Source organism: Malania oleifera, chromosome 9 (assembly GCF_029873635.1).
Source record: "Malania oleifera isolate guangnan ecotype guangnan chromosome 9, ASM2987363v1, whole genome shotgun sequence".
Lineage (NCBI taxonomy): Eukaryota > Viridiplantae > Streptophyta > Magnoliopsida > Santalales > Ximeniaceae > Malania > Malania oleifera.
In genome coordinates, this window is record NC_080425.1 from 21,689,947 (window position 1) to 21,709,543 (window position 19,597).

Below are 19,597 nucleotides of genomic sequence, written 5' to 3' on the forward strand. Positions count from 1 at the left end.
GGGGTGAATTAGGTATACTTTTAAAGTAGATGCTAGAATGTGTAATTTAAAGCTAACAAGCAATGCAACTATAATGTCACAATCTATAAAGCGATAAAAGAGATAAGGATTACAAAAACTCAAACTTTTTTATAATGGGTCAGCTTCTTCAAGCCTATATCTACTCTCTCAATGATTCAATGTCTTGAAATTCCACTAATCAATCAAGTTTCTACATTCCCCTTGCTTTCATTTTATGGAGGCAAGGACCCCAAAAACCCAAAGGAAATATGAAAGAATACTCACAAGGATGATTGAAAGGGTCTCCACTAGCTCATAATGTATTCAAGTATGGTAACTAAGGCCTTCCCTTGTATGCTAAGAATTAATGATGATGCATCTATTACTACAATATTTTTATTATAAATAGAGATTGAAGGAAAATTAAAGGTTTTTTATTTGGTATGACTATCAAAAATAAGGAAAAAAATTAAAACTAAAAACTAAAAATCAATAACCTATTTGGTTAAAATTTTCAAAACTAAAACAAAATAAAGTATAATTGAATTTTCCGCAAGAATTAATAAAAGAAAATTAATAAGCGCATTGGCAAGTCTTGATGGCCTTTGGGAGAGGTTCTCTGGATGCTCCACCTCCTAGGAACACTCCTGATCACATGATCAACACGTGCTGGCTTGATCTGCCCCCTCAGAAGGTGCTCCTCTACTGGCCAGCGCCCTTGAAATTTTGACTTGAAATGTCTCATTGGGGGCAATGCTTAGGGGCTCTGAATTTACCTAACAATTTATATGAAGCAGAATTTCATATCTTAAAAGTTCTTAACTTTTATTTTGCTTTACTTTTTGCTATTGTATATTCTATGCTTTCACATTATCTCTGCACCTTCAGCATGTTATCCACACAAGCACATGGACATTTTTTAAGCATGAATTTCGTATTATCTATGATATTTCTACAATCATATATTTCTGTACTTTATAGAAAATCTGTTTTACTACATTGAGATGAGTTATTTTATGCTGATATCATTTAGGAAACTATATTTTCAGTTTTTCCTTCTTACCTTAGCTTAGCACTGTCAGGTCTCTAGATTTCAGAGCATACAGAAGCAATCCACCATGATACATTGACTTTCCATCTCCAAATTAAAATACTTGTACCTTGTTAACTCCTACACCAACCATTCCTGCATTTAAATCCAGGCAGAAAAGAAACCAAAATAAAGAACACTTGAGAGGAGAAGGGTGAAAGGAGGCGAGGAGCAACCTTTTTTTTTTTTTATTTTCTTTTTCCACCAAAAATATTTGCCCATGATTTCATGTTAGGAGTAAAATATAGTCAGCTAGAATGCAGAAATCCATGTCAATTCACTGGGAAAATCAAAACCTATCTACCAAGTAAGCTCTGCCTTTCCAACAAGAAGCTGTCCACCTCATCATTAAGACATGTCAATCCTAAAACAATTTCTTTCAGATCATTTTCTTAAATTACATTTCATTGTTTGATATTCCAACTTGATGCTGCATAGAGCATAGTATGCAACAAAATGGCAAAGCAAAAAGAAGCATTGAAATACAAATTAGGCAATCAAAAAAAAAAAAAAAAAAAATTACGTGCAAACAAAGGAAATAACATTATTTGTAATATACAACAAATAGCCTTGCTAGAGATGATCAATGGCAGAAAAATGGGGGAGAAATTTTAGGACCAAAATAGTCGGTTTTTAACTGCATATCCACTTTCCTCCTTTGAATTGCTTCTTTTGCAATCGAGTGTCCATTTCTCAAATGTACAGTTAATAAAGTCATAGTAGCCACCATGAACAGATAAGACACCTTTTGCCACTCTTTCTTTGATCCAGGGGTAAGTGAGCAGGTTTAACAATGAACGATCAATTGATTCCTGAAAAAAAAAATGTACACAAGGTTTAAACTTCAGGTGGAGAAAAGGATATCAGGCTTAATTGAATCCGTTTTCTCCATGTCTGAGTCTATTGCATTAGCTAAATCCGTTTAGACCACTGATTGGGAATCCTAACAATAATTTTCGTATTAGAAGGCCCAATTCAGCTCTGAGCATAAAATTTCAACATATTGCATATAGGTGGCCGTCCAGCTTACAAGGAAAAAAGTATAGAAGGGATGTTCTTTTTATAGAAAGTATTAATAATAATAAATAATAAGTCACTTCAAATTTAACAGTAAATTACACAACAGACTTCCAATAAAACTGATTACTTGCCCCTCAGCGATAAGTCTCGTATAACTTCAAAAGCTCAAAGCACATCAAATTTATAAAACTGACTACTTGCCTCTCACCAAGTCTTCTGGAACTCAAATATTCAAAGTTAAGGAAAAAGAGAACACCTTCTCACAATATCTGCACTGCTGGTCAAAGCTAAGGCTGGTAGCAGAAGCTTTTGCACTTGACCTTGCATTCTTCCCAACAGCAACCCAACTACCAATAAAACTACACCAAAGGAAACTTGGTTCAATCAGAAATGTATTTACACATTTCTCTCCATGAAAATTTATTATAATATTAGTAAACCAAAGAGAAAAAATAGCATCTTAACTGAACCTCAAATCTACTTCATCCTGCATACTCATAAGGGCTTTAATGCCTCCACAGCAGCTGTGGCCAATAACTAGTATGTTTTCAACCTACAGAAGAAACTATAATCAGAGGTTCCGAAGGTTAAGCATATCAATAGTTTGTGACCTCTATACTGAATGCTACTGTAGTGAATGTGGCTGCTAGCCAGATGACTGCCAGTTCATTTAGTAATGAAGAATGCAACAATAGATTGCACCCACTCTTTGGGATAAAAATATTTCAATTTTCCAAGGAACATTTGATCATATAAGACTCAATTAGCTTAGTAGAAAATATTACATATTATGGTCCTAAAAATTCAGATTGATACATAGCACTAATAATTCGAAGTAATTCATTTTGCTCCAAAATGACAAAATTTCTACATTCATTTCCTTAATGAATTTCTTTTGTGCACACTCAAATTCATACCTTTTTTTTTGTAGGTAACTGAGTCGAATAGAGAATTAATGAATTTTGAAACCTGCTCAAAGGTAAGGTGGGATGGACACTTACCATGGCATTAGATTTCAGTAATTTTTTCAAAAGTTCAGTGAAATTTCATATTTCATAAGGGCTTGAAATGAAAAACAGAATTCAATTTTATTTTTGCAAAATGTTGGCCATAATGGTGAGAATTTCCAAAATTCCGGCCGAAATTCTAGAAATTTCAGATATATCGACTGAAATTTTGGGTATTTATATTCAAAAAGTACAAAAACAAGGAAAACTTTAGGTTTTTTTAAAAAAAAAAATTCGTTTCTAAATTATTCACAATCATCAGTTTTAATATGTCCAAAAGTTACATAATTTCCATAATTTACTTCAAGTTTCCAATATTTTTTTGACTTAAAATCAAAATTTCCTATAATAATAATAATAATAATAATAATAAAATTTGAGATCTCGAAATTTCCATCAAAAACAAAATTTTAGACTTCGGCCCTGCCCATTGCTCAAATTCATACTTTTTAACAGCAATTCAATTACAGAACTTGTTCATACTACAAAAAGCATTTCAAATTCTATCCTTACCACTAGTCTAGGGCTCTTACTTTTTCATTTTTTCTTTTTTTAATGAGGTTCTTTAGGTCAGTCCCAAGTGATTCCATGATTCTACATATGCCCATTCTCCCAATCAATGCAGAGATCTCACACCACCTATAGCTTAAAGGATGCACAAGCTTTTCTTTGTCGGCGAAGAGTAATAAACAAAAACTGCATGCTAAATTTACAGGCACAAAACTTACTTCCAAGGAATTTACAGCAAATTCAAGGGCAGCATTTGTTTCTGAGGGTCCATTCTGCATCCCAAAAAAGGAATAAAAATGGCAGATACGTGAAAAAACAGTCAAAGACTTGTAGCATCAATATTTACCATTAAAGGAAAATATATAGCCACAATAACTGAAACACAATGCATCATATTATGGAAAATGTTTAATTACCACCATTCATTGTCACACTGTAGAATCTTGAAAAGCACATTAAGTGGGTCATGTGTCAACTGCCAAGATTATGGGCACTTTGGCAATGGATAGTGGCAATGAATGGTGGTAGTGTAGAATTGCTGATACCTCAAATGGGGGTACCAAATTTGCCACATTTCGAACCATGAAGGCCTCACCCGGCTGGAATCCTAGGATGTAGGATGGGCAAACCCTGGAATCTGCACAAGCAATCACCATGAACTGTTCTTGAACCATCAGTTAATTTTTTTCTTCTCATCAATTTGGAAAAAGAAAAGACAGACAAAGGCCAAAAAGAATTAATCCAATATATCCTAATTTATACTTATAGAACACATGGGAAAAATAAAAATTAATAAAAGGGCAGACCAGAACAGAAAAACTATTATCACCTTCGGAGCTTGAGCCTCAGCGAGATTTTTAAAATGTTCCAAGTTTTCCCTGTTCAAATTTTACAGGCCATTTTAGAGAGAAGCTAAACAATTCTTCAAGGATAAACAACAGCAGACCAGAGTTATCTGCAAATTACAAGTATTTATGCTTTTTGAAACTCAAAAATCGATGCTTCATCTCTTTGAAAAAATCACAACCACTTTCAGTTTTTGATGCACTCTCTAATGTGTTGTTTGGTTGTTCCTGAGTCAGTCTGGGAGGAGGCTCACTTGAAGCCCTTAACCTCAAAGCTGGATTCTTTCTGCAAATGCCAAAGTTAGACATTTGGATCAGTAAGAATAGACTTTGTAGTATATCATTTTTCAAGATTAAGAAGAAATTTAATTAAGAGAAGAACAAGATCACAAGAATTGGAGGACAAAATATCCTCTAACAAGAAACAGAACAAATGAAAGAAACTAAACAACTGTGATATAACAGCATTCATGAATCTCTTGGGCTCTTTGGAATAATCTGTTTGGTATTTTTTGGTGAAAAGTGGGTGTTCCCAACTTCCTTGCAGTGTTTTTGTGTTATTATTTTTGGAGATTTTGGTAAAAGAAAAGAGAGGAAGGTTTATGGTGTTGTATTGCTCCAGCTATTATTTTGTGCATATGGTTGGAAAGAAATGCTAGAATCTTTAAAGGTATTGCCCCTCCTAGTAGCATTCTTTGAAGCAGAGTGATCTTCCTCGGGTTCCTTTAGTGCTGTCATGGGCTGATTACTTCACGCTTTGTGAAGGGCTGTGCGACACTACACACTAGCTAAAGAACCCTTGCTTAACTAGTCAACGAAACTATACCGCAATTTACCACAAGAATACATTCACAGCAGTTGAATGAAAAGTAACTAAAAGCCGTAAGCAATTCACGTTAACAAACACACGGTAAACACTGTAGCGATGTAATTCATTAACAACACCTCCATAAGCAATGTGTGTTTAGTGAGGGAGTAGGCTAAACACATTTACAAAAGTTAAGAGAGTTTTACAAGACTAATGAACACTCACCCTCGCCTAAAGAGTTTTACATGTATGCTCTATTTTAGCTTTGACACTAGAAAACATCAAAATGTCCTAGAGTCATACTCCCGTTCTATACTAAGGCACTAACACACTCAATTAACAAAACCCATACTGCTACCTACATGATGGTAACTCATCTCATGCACACAATACAAATGGTCACAGACAAGCATAATGCCTTGAACAAGCTTGGCTCATGACATTCTCCCCCATTTATGCACTTGATGTCCTCATAGATTTTGAAGCTAGGTATGCTTTAACTTTTTCCACGAACGGTTGCAAGTCTTCCACATGACATCTAGCTGATTTCTTTGTCTACAAGGCCTTTCCACTTCACTAAGAACTCGTGTCACTTCTTCCTCAATGATGTGAACTCTTTGTCTGCAAAAAATGACTTCAACTTCTCTTCAGTCAGGTTGCACTATCTTCAATGGTACTTGATTGATTGACTTCTACTTGGATCTTCAATGTCGACATTAAATGTTCTAAGGCAGCTGACATGAAACACAAGAAGTACTTTCATCCACATTGGAGGATCAACCTTGTTAAAGGTCTTCCCGACTTTAGCCACGATGGGGACAAGTCCTTCATATTAGGAAGTAGTCTCCTATCTCGACCCCATAGTGACCTGATCTGTTCGATATGGAAATTAACAAGCACCAAGTTACCCATGTTGAAGTGCAACGGACTTCTCCCCTTATCAACCCACTTTTTCATTCGCTTAGAAGCTTTCTCCAGGTAAGCATGGGTAATCTCTACATTTTGTCTTCATTCTATGGTGAAGATTTACACTCTCAAACTCTTCTTTGTATGAATCCTCCACCGTGTGAGGTAACAATGGTTGCTGGCTTGTAACAAGCTCAAAAGGACTCTTTCTAGTTGTTAAGCTCTTTTGGGCGTTGAAACAAAACTGAGTCATGTCAAATAGCTACACCCAATTCTTCTAGTTGGCAGTGACAAAATGGCACAAGAACTCCTCTAGTAGCCATTGAATCGCTCCATCTATCCATTAGTCTGCAGGTGGTAACTCAAAAAGATATCAAGTTGTGAACTGAGGATTTTGAAGAGTTTTGTCCAAAATTTGCTTGTGAATCTTGAGTCTTGGTTACTAACAATATCTTGGGGAGCACCTTAATACTTCATAACAACAACAACAACAACAACAAAACCAAGCCTTAGTCCCACTAGGTGGGGTTGGCTATGAATCCTTTTCTGCCAATTTATGCGATCATGGACCATTTCTTTTGATAGATTCAAGGATATTAAATCCTTACTCACTATCTCCTCCCAAGTTATTTTAAGTCTACCCCTACCACTTCTACTGCTCCCCACAGTAACTAAGTCACTCTTCATAGTATTATATATATATACATATATATATATATATATATATATATATATTGATAATAAAAGAAAGTATATTAGATAGGGAAAAAAGAAGGTACAACAGGTGGGGACAAGAAGTCCGCCAAAAAAATAGAAAAGATAGAAAAAAATAAAAATAAATAAATAACCAAAGATCAAAACAAGAAACTAGATAAACTTAATCAAGAAAACCCCTTTTCAGACCCTTTCCATCATAATTTACCAAACTCTTCAAATTCGCTAATTCTCTTTGACCCTTTAATTTATGACTTTTGCACCATCCAAGCGAACCTCATTTCCTCCAATATCATTCAACTTTAAGCTCCTACATCCTCCTAGGGAATTTCCTCCACAAGAGGAGGCAATATTCCATCCCTACGCTATGAATTGCTGACTACACCATTATTTTCAAAAATATACACTCCCTCCAAACCTTTCAACAAAGCAGGATGAATATAAGATCAATCCCCTACTTTGTCGCAAGAATTAGAAGCATATCCATATTGTTTCAAAATCTCATCCAACAATAACTCCCCACCACAATCAAATTCACTCAAACCATCACTTTTTGAATTAGAAATATCTGCTCCATTTCTTAACCTCCTTTTCTTTCCTTCCCTCATTGCTATACTTGACCTCCTTGTTTGTAAGAGAGTTTCACTATGCTAAGTTCTCCTTTAGAGTCTCCTTAAAAGCTTTGTCATTATCGCACCAGAATTTTCTTTCTTCTCATCAAACACCTTCTTTATCTCGGCGCCCATACAAGCTAACTTCTGGCAAGCATACACCAAAATACCCTCAAAACTATCAAAATCCAACCTTGTTACATTTTTAATACCATGGTTACATCAATCTCTTGGATCTTACCTCCCCATTTTTTTGAACACTCTTCCAGCCTTGTTACATTTTTAATAACATGGTCTAATTCTAGCTTCAAACTATTAATAATCTAGGTGTGTACCAAAGTTTGATAAGCCTGACTTGAAGTTTGGAGTGCTGGATGCTGAACATGAAATTTAACCTCCTCCTTCCCACTGCTCCTTTCCTAAGCTCTAAGGACTGAAATATGGTCCTCCCCGTTGTTGAAACTCTGGATCTAACTTGTCTAATTCCCTGTTTCCTTGTCAAGCTTCTTGACCTTCACCGCTTACCTTCTGAATAGAACCCAAGAAATAAGAACCTCCCCTAGACTCCTCATTAAAGTCCAACTTAGATAAACCTAAGTCTTGGGCTTGCACAAGTAAATGGCCCAGTTTATAAAAAAAAGAAATATCCTTCTTATCAACAAGTTGGACCAAACAAGAATCATACCTCCCAGCACATATCTCTTTGCTTCCTCCCCCCTGAATGCAGCCATTAGCATTTGAAACAAACGACTCCTCCATGCAAACCCTAGCTACCTTAAGCAAATCCGATTGGTTGACGAAGACTGCAGCCTTCAAAGGTTGCTGACTATTTGGCAACTAGTTGGCTATGGTTGGTTCCGACAAATTAATGGTGACTGTCGCTAACTTTGGAACTCATCCTTGTTCATCTGAACTACAACACCATACCTACAACACCTATCCTCCTTAATAGCTTCCAGAACTTGATTTCCAGAGAGGGCTTGACGATTGCGACCCTCGCCTTCATCTATATTACCTTCCAGCACGACCTGCCTCCACGATCTGAAACATGGATGACCATATACAACCATAACACCCAAATTTTTTTGTAACTCCTTTTGCCAAGTCACTAAAAACACTCACAAAGCTTCTCTATCCTTCATCTTTTGCACCGTCAGGAATGAGCATAGAAAATCTCTTACGATTCCAACCCAACCCTAACTTTAGGAACTTTCCCATATTCGTCCACCTAATCAATAGCCAATAGTTTGTAATACCCCTGCAAAAACTCTAAAAACATCTCTTCATTCAACCAAAAAACAAAAATCCTTCGATAAACCACAAAAAAGCATCTTCCAATAACCTAACCCATTTGTTACAAACATCATTCTTCTCGACCATGAGCAAAGATGATCTCCCCTAACCCTTGTCTAGACATAGATCAAAGGATTTTCCTTCAATTTGAATCACTCGGCTCATCATAACTTAAACCAATCTTCATCATCATAACTTAAACCAATCTTCATTATTGTGAATGCACGAGGAGAGGAGAGGAATAGAATCGCGAGGGGGAGATAGAGAGACGAATAAGGCCATTTGTGCGTAATCCTAAGGGCATAGACATGAACTCATGTAATTCAAACTAATGTCCCAATTACAAGTCCATCTCTTATTTTACGAATGTTATACTTCATAATATGTATGAAAACCAATTGTGTCGCCTACTTTTCCAAACAGTACTTCGGAGTGGGTATGAAAGTACCATACATTGAAAAAACTTTCTATAACCACAAGTATACCTTGCGTATCCAACTTTAGGCAGGCTGGTAATGAAGTCAAGTGAGACACTCTCCCATGGTCTCATTGGTACTTGAAGAGAATCCAACAACGCCGCGATCTTCTTTCGCTCTACTTTGTCTTACTGGCATGTGAGACAAGTTCAAGTATACTCAACCACCTTATCACGCATATGTAGCCAATAATACCTTTACTTCAACAATGTCCAAGTGCAATGTCATCCTATATGGCCTACCCACATGGTGTCATGGCACTCTCTCAGTAGCATCTTCCTCAAATCTCCACCTCAAGGCACAACGAGTCAATTACCATGTGTCATCAGCAATACATATTTTAACCAAAATTGGTGCACTTTGCCTTCTTTCACCAACCACATAAGGTTTTAAGCAACTAGATCTTTGGCAAAGTTCTCTTTAATGCACTCCCACATTGTCTTGGTAACTTTACTATCAAGTGTGTTGCCATCATAAGGCTGCATGCTCAGTCTTCTTGCTCAGTGCATCCGTGACTTGGTTTATCCGTCCTGCCTTGTGCTCAAATACGAAATCAAACTCCACTATGAATTTTTGCCAACAGGCCTGCTTGGATGATAACTTTGAATGTGTAGAGAAGTGGCAAACAACTGAGTTAATTGTTTTCCCCACAAACTTCAACCTAAGTAAAGCTACCATGCAAGAAGAGAATGTATCACCACTAGCATCTTCTTATCTTAAGTTGTGTACTTTCGCTTTACTTCACTAAGCTCACAACTATCATACACAACAAGACGTCGTCCCGCAACAAGATTCATCCAAGGGCAAAGTCTGATACATTATCTATACTTTAGAGGGTTTCGCAATGTCTGGAAGAGCAAGTACTAGATCTCGCATCATGGCCTCCTTTAAGTTTTCAAAGGCTCTCTAGAACATCTTTGTATATTTGGAAAAATGGATAAAAATTCGTTAATCCAAACCAAATACGTCCCACTTAAACCAACTTATAACTGATCCGCACATTAAATGAGTCAAATATAGTTTAACTTTTTTATCCGTCTCTAAATGAGTCGATTGGCTGATTTGAGATTTTATCTAATGGATATCCACCTACCTGTTAACAACTAATGTCTAAATTCATAGATAATTCCTTATGCCCATGCTTATCAGGCATCGGTCCAACTAGCATGAGCCCAACTGGCCAAGGCTTAGTCCCATACTCTCAACTCTTGCACTACTGTATGAGCCTCTGGGTCTGCCTTATGCCTACATTCAAACTCAAGCTCAAATACTCAATTCTCATTATCAAAACAAAAGCCCTAATTAAATTCATGATATGAAAAATAAAGAATTATAACTTTGTCGTTGGTTACTAAATGTTACAAATTACCGAATTATAATTTGAAAAATAACTTTAGTTATTATGTGAAATAAATTGTTCATTGGTTGGTAGAAAAAAAAAATTATACTAAAGATGGGAATGACAGATTATTTGCCATCTGTCATAGATTATCCAATTCGAACCGCCACAAATCCATTAATTGAGTCAAATACAAATCATAATTTCCTCACCCGATAATTGGCCTAATCTGCCATAGATTATCCGACTTGATCCGCTTTACCAGGTCTACTTCTTTGTCTAATTTCACCTATGACCTTTCTTATTTTGTTTATAGGGCAGCTCTCTTCAAATATCCCTTCATGAACTTTCGGTAGTAGTTGGAAAGTATAAGAAAGGAATGCAGCTCCTTCACTTTCATTGGGATCTTCTAGTCTTCAATAGCTCCCACCTTTCCTATATTCATCCGAATATGACCTTGCTAGATCACATGATCAAGATATTTGATGCTCCACTGAGTGAAAGAGCACTTCTTTCTCCACATAAAAATTGTTCTCCTTCAGCTTGTTGAACACCTTCCATAAAATCTCTTTATGTTCCACTAAAGTGGAATTGTAAATAATAATATCATCTAGGTATTCCATGACAACCTTGTCGAGGTACTTATGAAATATGTAGTTCATTAAGGTGCAAAATGTCACTGGCACATTCGTCAACCCGAACGGCATCACCAAGAATTCATATGCCTCACACCGTGTCACACAAGTAGTATTTGGCTCATCACCATCTGCTATCCTCATCTGATAGTAGTCCGACCGCAAGTCAATTTTGGTAAAATACTTCATATGATTTGCCCAATCAAACAAATCATCAATTAGTGGAATAGGATACTTGTCCATAATCACCTTGTTGAGCGCACGATAGTTCACACACATCCGCATGTTCCCTTCATGTTTTCTCTAAAACAACACCCGTGCTCAAACAGTACTTTGGAAGGAGGTATATAGCCCACTTCTAATCGTTTATTAAGTGTTTTTCCTCAACTCTACTAAATCCGGAGGCTCCATTCGATATGACCCTTTAACAAGCAACTTCACTCTTTGTAACAACTCAATCTCATGCTCCACACCCCATCATGGAGACAAGTTGTAAGGTAGCGTTCTGACATCATAAGTTTATACTCATCCAATATAGCTTGGATAGCAAGAGGCACACGCCCTTGGCCTACTCCTTCACTTACCACCAGTGTGACAAGATACGCCTATTCACCCCTCCTCAATCCCTTCTTGAACTACAATGCAGATAGGAACTTCTCATCGTCTCCTTCTTCACAACGACTTGTACCATGCAAGGGTGGTCTCCTAACAAATAAAGGGAACTAAAAAATGGCATTGATACTACCTTAGTTTCCCTCAATAATTCCATTCCAAGAATCACTTGGAAATCATCCATTGACACAACTGTGAAATTTGCATGTCTCACCCACTATCCAAGCTTTGTAGTCACTTGCTTCGCTACTCCCAAAGTAGGTTGGGCGGCGGAGTTAATTGCTTTCATGCACCTTGAGTCCTTCTCTAAGTTCAAGTTGCATTTGTGCACTTTTGCCTATGAGACAAAATTATGGGTAGCTCTTGTATCCACCATAGTATGGGTGCTCTTCCCATTGATCCACAAATCCAAAAATATTAATCCTTTCACTTGGGTAACTTTTTTCTGTTTTTTGTCTGCCTCTCCAACCCATTGAGTAATGATTTAGTGTCAAAATTGCATAATTTGGTGTTTAAATGTGTTTATTGGTTATTGCAGTTTGGATTAAAAGCCTAATTATGCAGATTATTTTAGCAATAGCGCTTAATTGATAACATTAGACTCATTATTCCATTTTTTGCCCTTAAATTTACGAGCACTTATGTTGAATAATTGTAGGGTATTTATTTTTAGATGATAAAAAATTGAGCAACCAATGAGAGGAATTTTGGGAGATGGATACACAGCATGGGACTCGGCCAAGGAGGCAAAATAAAATGCAGAAGAGCAGCAACAGCTGTGCATGCACAGAATACAATAAATAAGACAGCAGTGCAGGCTACATGCAGGCAGCCGTGAGGAGTTGAGCTTGAAAACATGAGGCTGGGCCCAAAAATGACAACACAGCAAAAAAATTAAAAGGGGCTGGGCCCTTAATAAAAAGGCAACAGGCAATGCGCAACAGGGGAATTAAAGGGGCAGTATTCGGCCAGCAGCTTGGGGAAGGAATTAGGTCTTTTAGTGGGAGAATAAAGGGACGGCAGCAGCAATAAAGGTGAGGCAGCAGGCTGTGCACAGCAGCTGGTTTGGCCAGCACCAAGCTGTGCGCAGATTGGAGGAGTGTTCAGCCAGCACCTTCATACGGGAGCAGCAGTACACGGCCAAGCAGCTGGACTCTCTTCCTCTCCTCTTTTCCTTTACTTTTATTGTCCTTTTATTTTCATTGCTGAAAAATGAATTATTTCTGGTTTAACAAACATGTTAGGCTAGATTTTTATTTTAAGATTCAAGGAGTAACCCATGACCGTTTTGGGTTGGATTTCCTCCTTTCCATGGAACCTTAATGTTTAACTTGCTAGGTTGTATTCCATTTTATATTTAGAAAAGATTAAAATTCTATGTTCTTGGTCTTGATCAATTGTAGACATTAAGGCACAATTGATGCTTGAACTAGTAGCAAAAATTTTGATGGTTTTCTTTCATTGTTAGGTTTGTTATACAATCTGTTGAGTGTTTTGGATTATACTAAAATTGCGGGCTGAATGTTATATTATCCGGTCATAATCTCTCAGAATGAGAAAGTGATTGAGAGAAGAGGAATTTAGAGGAACATCCATTACCAAATTGGAAACGGGCAAAACTTGCGTTAAGTGTTTAATTAACTGTCTCTTACAATTGCAATTTAGTTTCTATGCATTTGCTTTGAATTACTTAGTTATTGGTAATTTAAGATCCTTAGACTCATCATCACTTTCAGATCCTACTTGTGCGTGAACCTCATTTTTTTATCTTTTTAGATTATTATTTTAATCCTTTAGCGTATTATTTATTTAGAATTTCCTGTCACCATAAAAGATAATTTGATTTTTTGTGTTATAATCATGGTCTTAAATTTCCTCGAAATTGTCAAAATTTCCGTCGAAATTAATGATTTCCATCACCCTCGAAATCGAAATGGTAGTTGATTTCCGTCTTGCATAATTTCCATCGAAATCTCAACAAATCATTCGAAAATTATCAAAATCTCGAAATTTTAACGAAATTTGTTGAAATTTTAAATATAAGATGAAATTTCGTCAAAATTCAAATGAGAAATTAAGGAGTGAACGAAAATTTCTATCCTAATTTATTTTATTGTAACAAAATATTATTACAAGTGCTTTTGAAATTATATGAAAAAATAAACTTACAGTAACATTTTCTTTAACCATTTATGTCTAAATTATCATTATTTGTATAATAAATAATATTTAAATGATTTATGAATTTCATTTGTATTAACTGAATATGTTTAATGTACATTATCTTACAAATATGTTTGATACACATACTATTTTACAACTTTTCCACCTTATAGAAAACATAGATGTATTTAATTTGCAATATATTAGTCCTAAAACTTATATTCTTATGTTTGTTAACCATTTCTAAAGTTTCACAAAGAATTCCATGTTTTACTACTAATTTACATTATTTTTTCAAATCAAAATCAAAATCGACATCAAAATCGAAATTTTTGTCAAAATTTCCATACTTTTGGAGCTTTGAAATTTGAGTCGAAATCGAAATTTAAGACCTTGGTTGTAATTAAGACCTTAATGCTTGCATATTTTCATTGTCCTCATGAATTCGATCCTAGGACTCACCCTTGTAATACTTTGACAACTTCTGCGCTTGGAAGTCAATAACATTAGCTAATCAAGTAACTAAGTCGCACCTATCCTCGGGGTTTCCTCCTCCTCATCATCTTCTAGTGCCCTTTCTGCAATGAAAGCTTGTAAGGCATTGAATGATGATTTATAAGGGCAATTAGCAACTTCATAAAAGCCTCAACATAAAAAGCATGTCATCTTAACCTTGCAACTAGATGTATTGAAAGATTAAAAAGAAAAAGCTTCCTTTGAAGTTAATGCCTCGATATCGGCTCCCTCACCTTTTGGTTTGCCCTTCTTGAAAGATTCTTCACTCTTTCCACCCATGTCATTCTCTTTGGACATTGTAGAACTCTCTCCAACATAGCCAGTCAAGTGTTCTACAACAACCTATGTGGAAGAAAGTCTTGGAACTCTTTGTCAATAAAGTTTTTCCCTTGCCCATGGTTTCAATCTCTCAAGAAAATAGAAGAACTTGTCTTTCTCAGACACGTCCTCGATATCCAACATCAAAACAAAGAATTGTTTCAAATACTGATTGTACGAATGTGCTTAAGATCTCACAATTTCCATTGAGCATCGTACACAACTTTCTCAACAAAAAATTGGGCCTTAAGCTCTCTCTTCAAGTCCGCCCAACAATCAATTACACAATATCTATTCACTATTTCAGCATACTTGGTACACCACCACAACTTAGCATCACCACTCAAGTACATTGTTGCCATGGATACTTTCGCCTCCTCTAAGTAGGTCCTCATCGCACAAAAGTATTGCTTTATGTCAAATAAGAAATTCTCCAACTCCTTAGCATCACAAGCACACCCATATGTTTTGTATTCTAAAACCTTTTTCCTTCCATACTCTATTCCTATAGTGTTGGAATTTCTTATAGCAAGAACCATCAAGTTCGTCTTGGCATTTAGATCCACCTTCTGAGCCTATAAAATTTCTATAGTGACGTGGAGATCCTCGACATCTCCACCATAGAACCCTATTGATGTTTTTGTTAATCCTCCAATGCATCAGCACATTCAACAAGTTTGCCAATCTCCACGGCCACATTGTTAGATGTCTCAGCTTGCGCCTCTAGCGCCTTAATTCTCTCAGTATTGGTTGGAATGATCTCTATGCTTCACACAATCCCACTATATGAAGGCAACTATATTCACATAATAATTAACGAGCTTTTATACCAATTGTCACGGACTGAACACTTCACACCTTGTGAAAGGTTGTGTTGCACTAGCTAAAACACTCTTACTTAACTGGTCAACGAAAGTATACCAGTTTATCACAATAATACTTTCATAGTAGTTCAATGAAAATTAAGCAGAAGTTGTAAACAATTCATGTAAGCAAATGACAAGCACGCCGTAAACATTATAGTAACATAATGTCATAATTCACAACAACCTCAATAAGCAACGTGTTTAGTGAGGGAGGCAAGTAAGCTAAACACATTTACAAAAGCTAGTGAATTTTACAAGACTAATGAACACTTACCCTCCCTTAAAGAGATTTAATTGCTACTTTAGCTTTGACACTAGGAAACATCAAAATGTCCAAGGAGCCATACTCCCATTCTACACTAAGGTACCAACACACTCGATTTGCAAAACCTACACTATTATTTACATGATGATGACCCATCCCATGCACACAATACAAACGGTCACGGGCAAGCATCATGCCCTAAACAAGCTTGGCTCATGACTCATTAGTACTCGACAAATAGATCCTTTCATCATGTTTCTTCAAAGGGTATGCAGCGGAAATGGTTGGCAGTTACTTTATCAGATTTGTCTCCTATTTACTGTCTTTTTGTTTAGCTACTTTCCATTTGTATGGGAGGATATTTTGTTTTCCTTAGCTTTTTCCTTTTTGTTTTTTCTTTATTGTACTCCTTTGTTCCTTGATACTCTTTGCCTATCAAGGAGGAGGGGGGAAAAACTGCACATCAGCCTTCTGCACTTCTCTAAAACAAACCAAGAATAGAGCACCTGAGTGAATATAAGGGGTTGTTTGGTATCACTATAAAAATTATGAAAACAAGAGCTTGAAACAAAAATCTAGTTTTTAGTTTTTTCTCAAAAACAGCTAAAAACCAACAACAAGAATAGAAAACTATCAACATAAACAAACGCATTGCCATCTTCACACACCGAAACAAAAACAAAACCATAAATATACCTAGCAGACCCTTAAAAAAAACGCTACTCCAAACCAAAACAAAAAGGCATCACTCTACCATCGAAGATCCTATATACTCCAACTGAATAACCATAACCAAATGCACCAAATCGAGCACAAGAAAAAGAAAATCTTCCTTCCTTGCCACCACCACAACCCTTGAACAGCTAGAACAAACAAATATGCATTTGACTTGCCACTTTGGAAAAAAGAACACACATATCCAGACAGCTTCATAGGGCCTACTAACCTGAAGCAAATCATGAATATTAATCCTTTTAAAAGCTGTAGAAATGGCAAGGGACCTGATTTCATAGTAAATTTAGTTTCGACAAACTATGTAGTTGGCAATTGAAACAAAAATGAAGATACTCTTTATCTCTCAAAAGCAATTCAAATGTGACATGATAAATGTAATGTCATGAAGGCAACATGAACTCAATTCTGGATTAATAATGAAAAGAGAATTCAATGGATAAGTAGTAGAAGGATGAAATTGTTACTCAATAGAAGAATGTAGATATGTATACAAGAATTAATAACTTACCATCTGAAATTGGGTGATTATTTCAAACCTTAAACGTAAATTTCAAAATTAATAATTACATTCAATATTTTCAAAAAATAAAAAAGGCAATTCATCAAAATAAAAGTGTAGGTTAGTTTCAATCTAGGGCTGTATTCGAGCCAAGCTGAGTTTAGACATGTTCAAGCTTGGCTCGTTTGATAAATGCGCTTTTAAAATTTAGTTCGAGCTGCACTCATTAATTAAATTAGTCACGCTCAGCACATTGATGTAAACAAACAAACAATTTAGTTCACTAAAGACATAAGTTCAATATTTTGATTTCTGTTTTGCTAATCTTATGTTATGAAAAAATTTAAAGGAAAAATAAAAATATGTGATTAGTGATGACTACATAGAAAATGCTTTTAAAAAAAGTATATGCATAAAATAATGTCAATTTAAAATGAACTCTAAACCAACCATATAAATTAGCGAGACTCTTGACGAGTAACTGACAAGTCAATTTTTAATACGATATACAAATAAGTTCATGAACTTCACACGTAAATCATAAATTGTTAATTAAGCCTATTTGAGTTTTTATACAAGCCAACTTGGAGCCAATTAAATGAGTCAGTTTGCAAGCTTGGCAAGCTAAGTATAATCTAGCTCAAGCTTGGCTCATTTGACTATCGAGTTTAAAATCTAAGCTCAAGATTGGCTCTTTTATCTCCACAAAAGAGCTCGAATGAGTCAATATTGAGCCAAGCACAAGTAACTCATGAATGGCTATGATCATTTGCAGCCTTATTTCAATATTTTCTAAATTGTTAAAGGAAGCACTAGATTTTCAGAAATTGTACGATTAAAATATCAAAAAATTTTAATCACATCCAAATGGAAATTAAATGGGCCAGTAATCTCAGCAACATTCTTATGTTTATAAGGACGAGAGCAATAAAATGAGGCTGCAAAAATACGGTTGCTTTTTCAAATATGGCTTAGAAAATCCACTGAAAACAAAGGTGATGATAAATTATAGATATCCTTTGTATAAAGAAATGGAGAAAAATTATAGATATCACAGACATTAACAATTCAATGTACATTGGCATGATTAAATTAAGAAGCAACCCAGCTGATCAAACTGGTGGATCGTAGACTCACCTAAACTTTGACGAACAAAGAAAAAGCTAAAAATAAAATAAAATAAAATTTAAACCAAATCAGGACACTACAATTACTAGCAAACGACAGCAGGCAAATCAAATAAATCCATTGCCTCTTTCTCGTCCATAATTGATATGCTTTTTAACAGCAACGCACATATCAAGAACCACAGTTGCTTGAGAAAATAAAGGGACCAAGAAATGAAAAATGATTACTTGAAAGAAGTCGATAATCCCAAATGGGTCTGCTCAATTTCTCCCAGTTTCTTCCTGAAACCAAAGATCTGCAACAAGAAATGATGAATCAGAGAAAGAGGGCCTCTGCCTGCCACATATTTGAATATACGCGCGTGTAAGAGAGAGAGAGAGAGAGATCACCGATGCAGGTGTGGGAATATCCAGAGAGGAAGCTTGATGGGCCGCCATAGGACGGATCTGATAGTAAAGAGTTTTCCCAATGGGGAAGGAGGAAAGCAGGGAGGATCAGCGTACTTGCAGTCATTGGGAATATAAAAGCGTTAGAAGGTGTGGGGCTCATGCGTGCGTTGGCGGATCCAAAACAAAACAGCTGTGCATCTCCAAGAAAGACGGAGAAACCAACTTCCCTGTTCTCAATTCAAAGCTGAGGTTTCTTTATTGCTTGTTCTACTGCTTTTGACTTCCCCCATCCGAAAAAGTGAAAAGAGGGATTTAAAAAAAAAAAAAAAAGCTCTCTTTTTAAAAAAGAAAAATAATTTTAATCAAAGGGCGTATAAATAGGTTTTTTTTTTTCATAGTATTCTGAACAATTACAAATTTGGTGTCTTGCTTTCTTAAATTTTTTTTTTTTAATTCTCCATATAAATATTGAAAAATCAAATGATAAATATTTTTATTTTTTAAAAAAATTGATATTTACTACTAAATAGATATCAACTTTTTAGTAAAGGGCAATCTAGTGTACAAAACTTTCGCGTATGTAGGGTTCGAGAAAACGACATAGCACAATGGATCTATAGTACGCAGCATTATCTTGCATTTTTGTAAAAGACTATTTCCACACATCAAACTCATGACCTCCAAGATCACACGACGATAGCTTTGCCGCCTAAGATCTCAACTTTTTAGTAATCTACTATATTGTTAATTCAATTTTTCCCGATACATATTAGTATGTGTGTGCGTAAGCAGAATAATAATCTCTCATTCGCCTTTAAAAATCTAACTATTAATTATGAGAATTTTAAATAA

The 19,597-nt window shown here is 35.8% G+C and overlaps 1 protein-coding gene across 2 annotated transcripts; it reads right to left on the bottom strand.

Annotated features, from left to right (window-relative positions):
• Positions 1-1,451: 1,451 nt before the first annotated feature.
• LOC131164084 (beta carbonic anhydrase 5, chloroplastic) lies at positions 1,452-19,034 on the bottom strand. 2 transcript variants are annotated; one of them, XM_058121042.1, is made up of 9 exons: positions 18,746-19,034; positions 18,584-18,651; positions 4,594-4,758; positions 4,457-4,505; positions 4,173-4,286; positions 3,846-3,899; positions 2,581-2,663; positions 2,367-2,469; positions 1,452-1,902 (listed from the first exon to the last, which is right to left on the bottom strand). In XM_058121042.1, the coding sequence occupies exons 1-9, from the start codon at positions 18,791-18,793 to the stop codon at positions 1,702-1,704; spliced, it is 885 nt and encodes a 294-aa protein (XP_057977025.1). In that variant the 5' UTR covers positions 18,794-19,034; the 3' UTR covers positions 1,452-1,701. The 2 variants fall into 2 exon arrangements, with proteins under 2 accessions (XP_057977025.1, XP_057977026.1); XM_058121043.1 differs by having other exon boundaries at positions 2,576-2,663; positions 18,746-18,991.
• Positions 19,035-19,597: the final 563 nt, after the last annotated feature.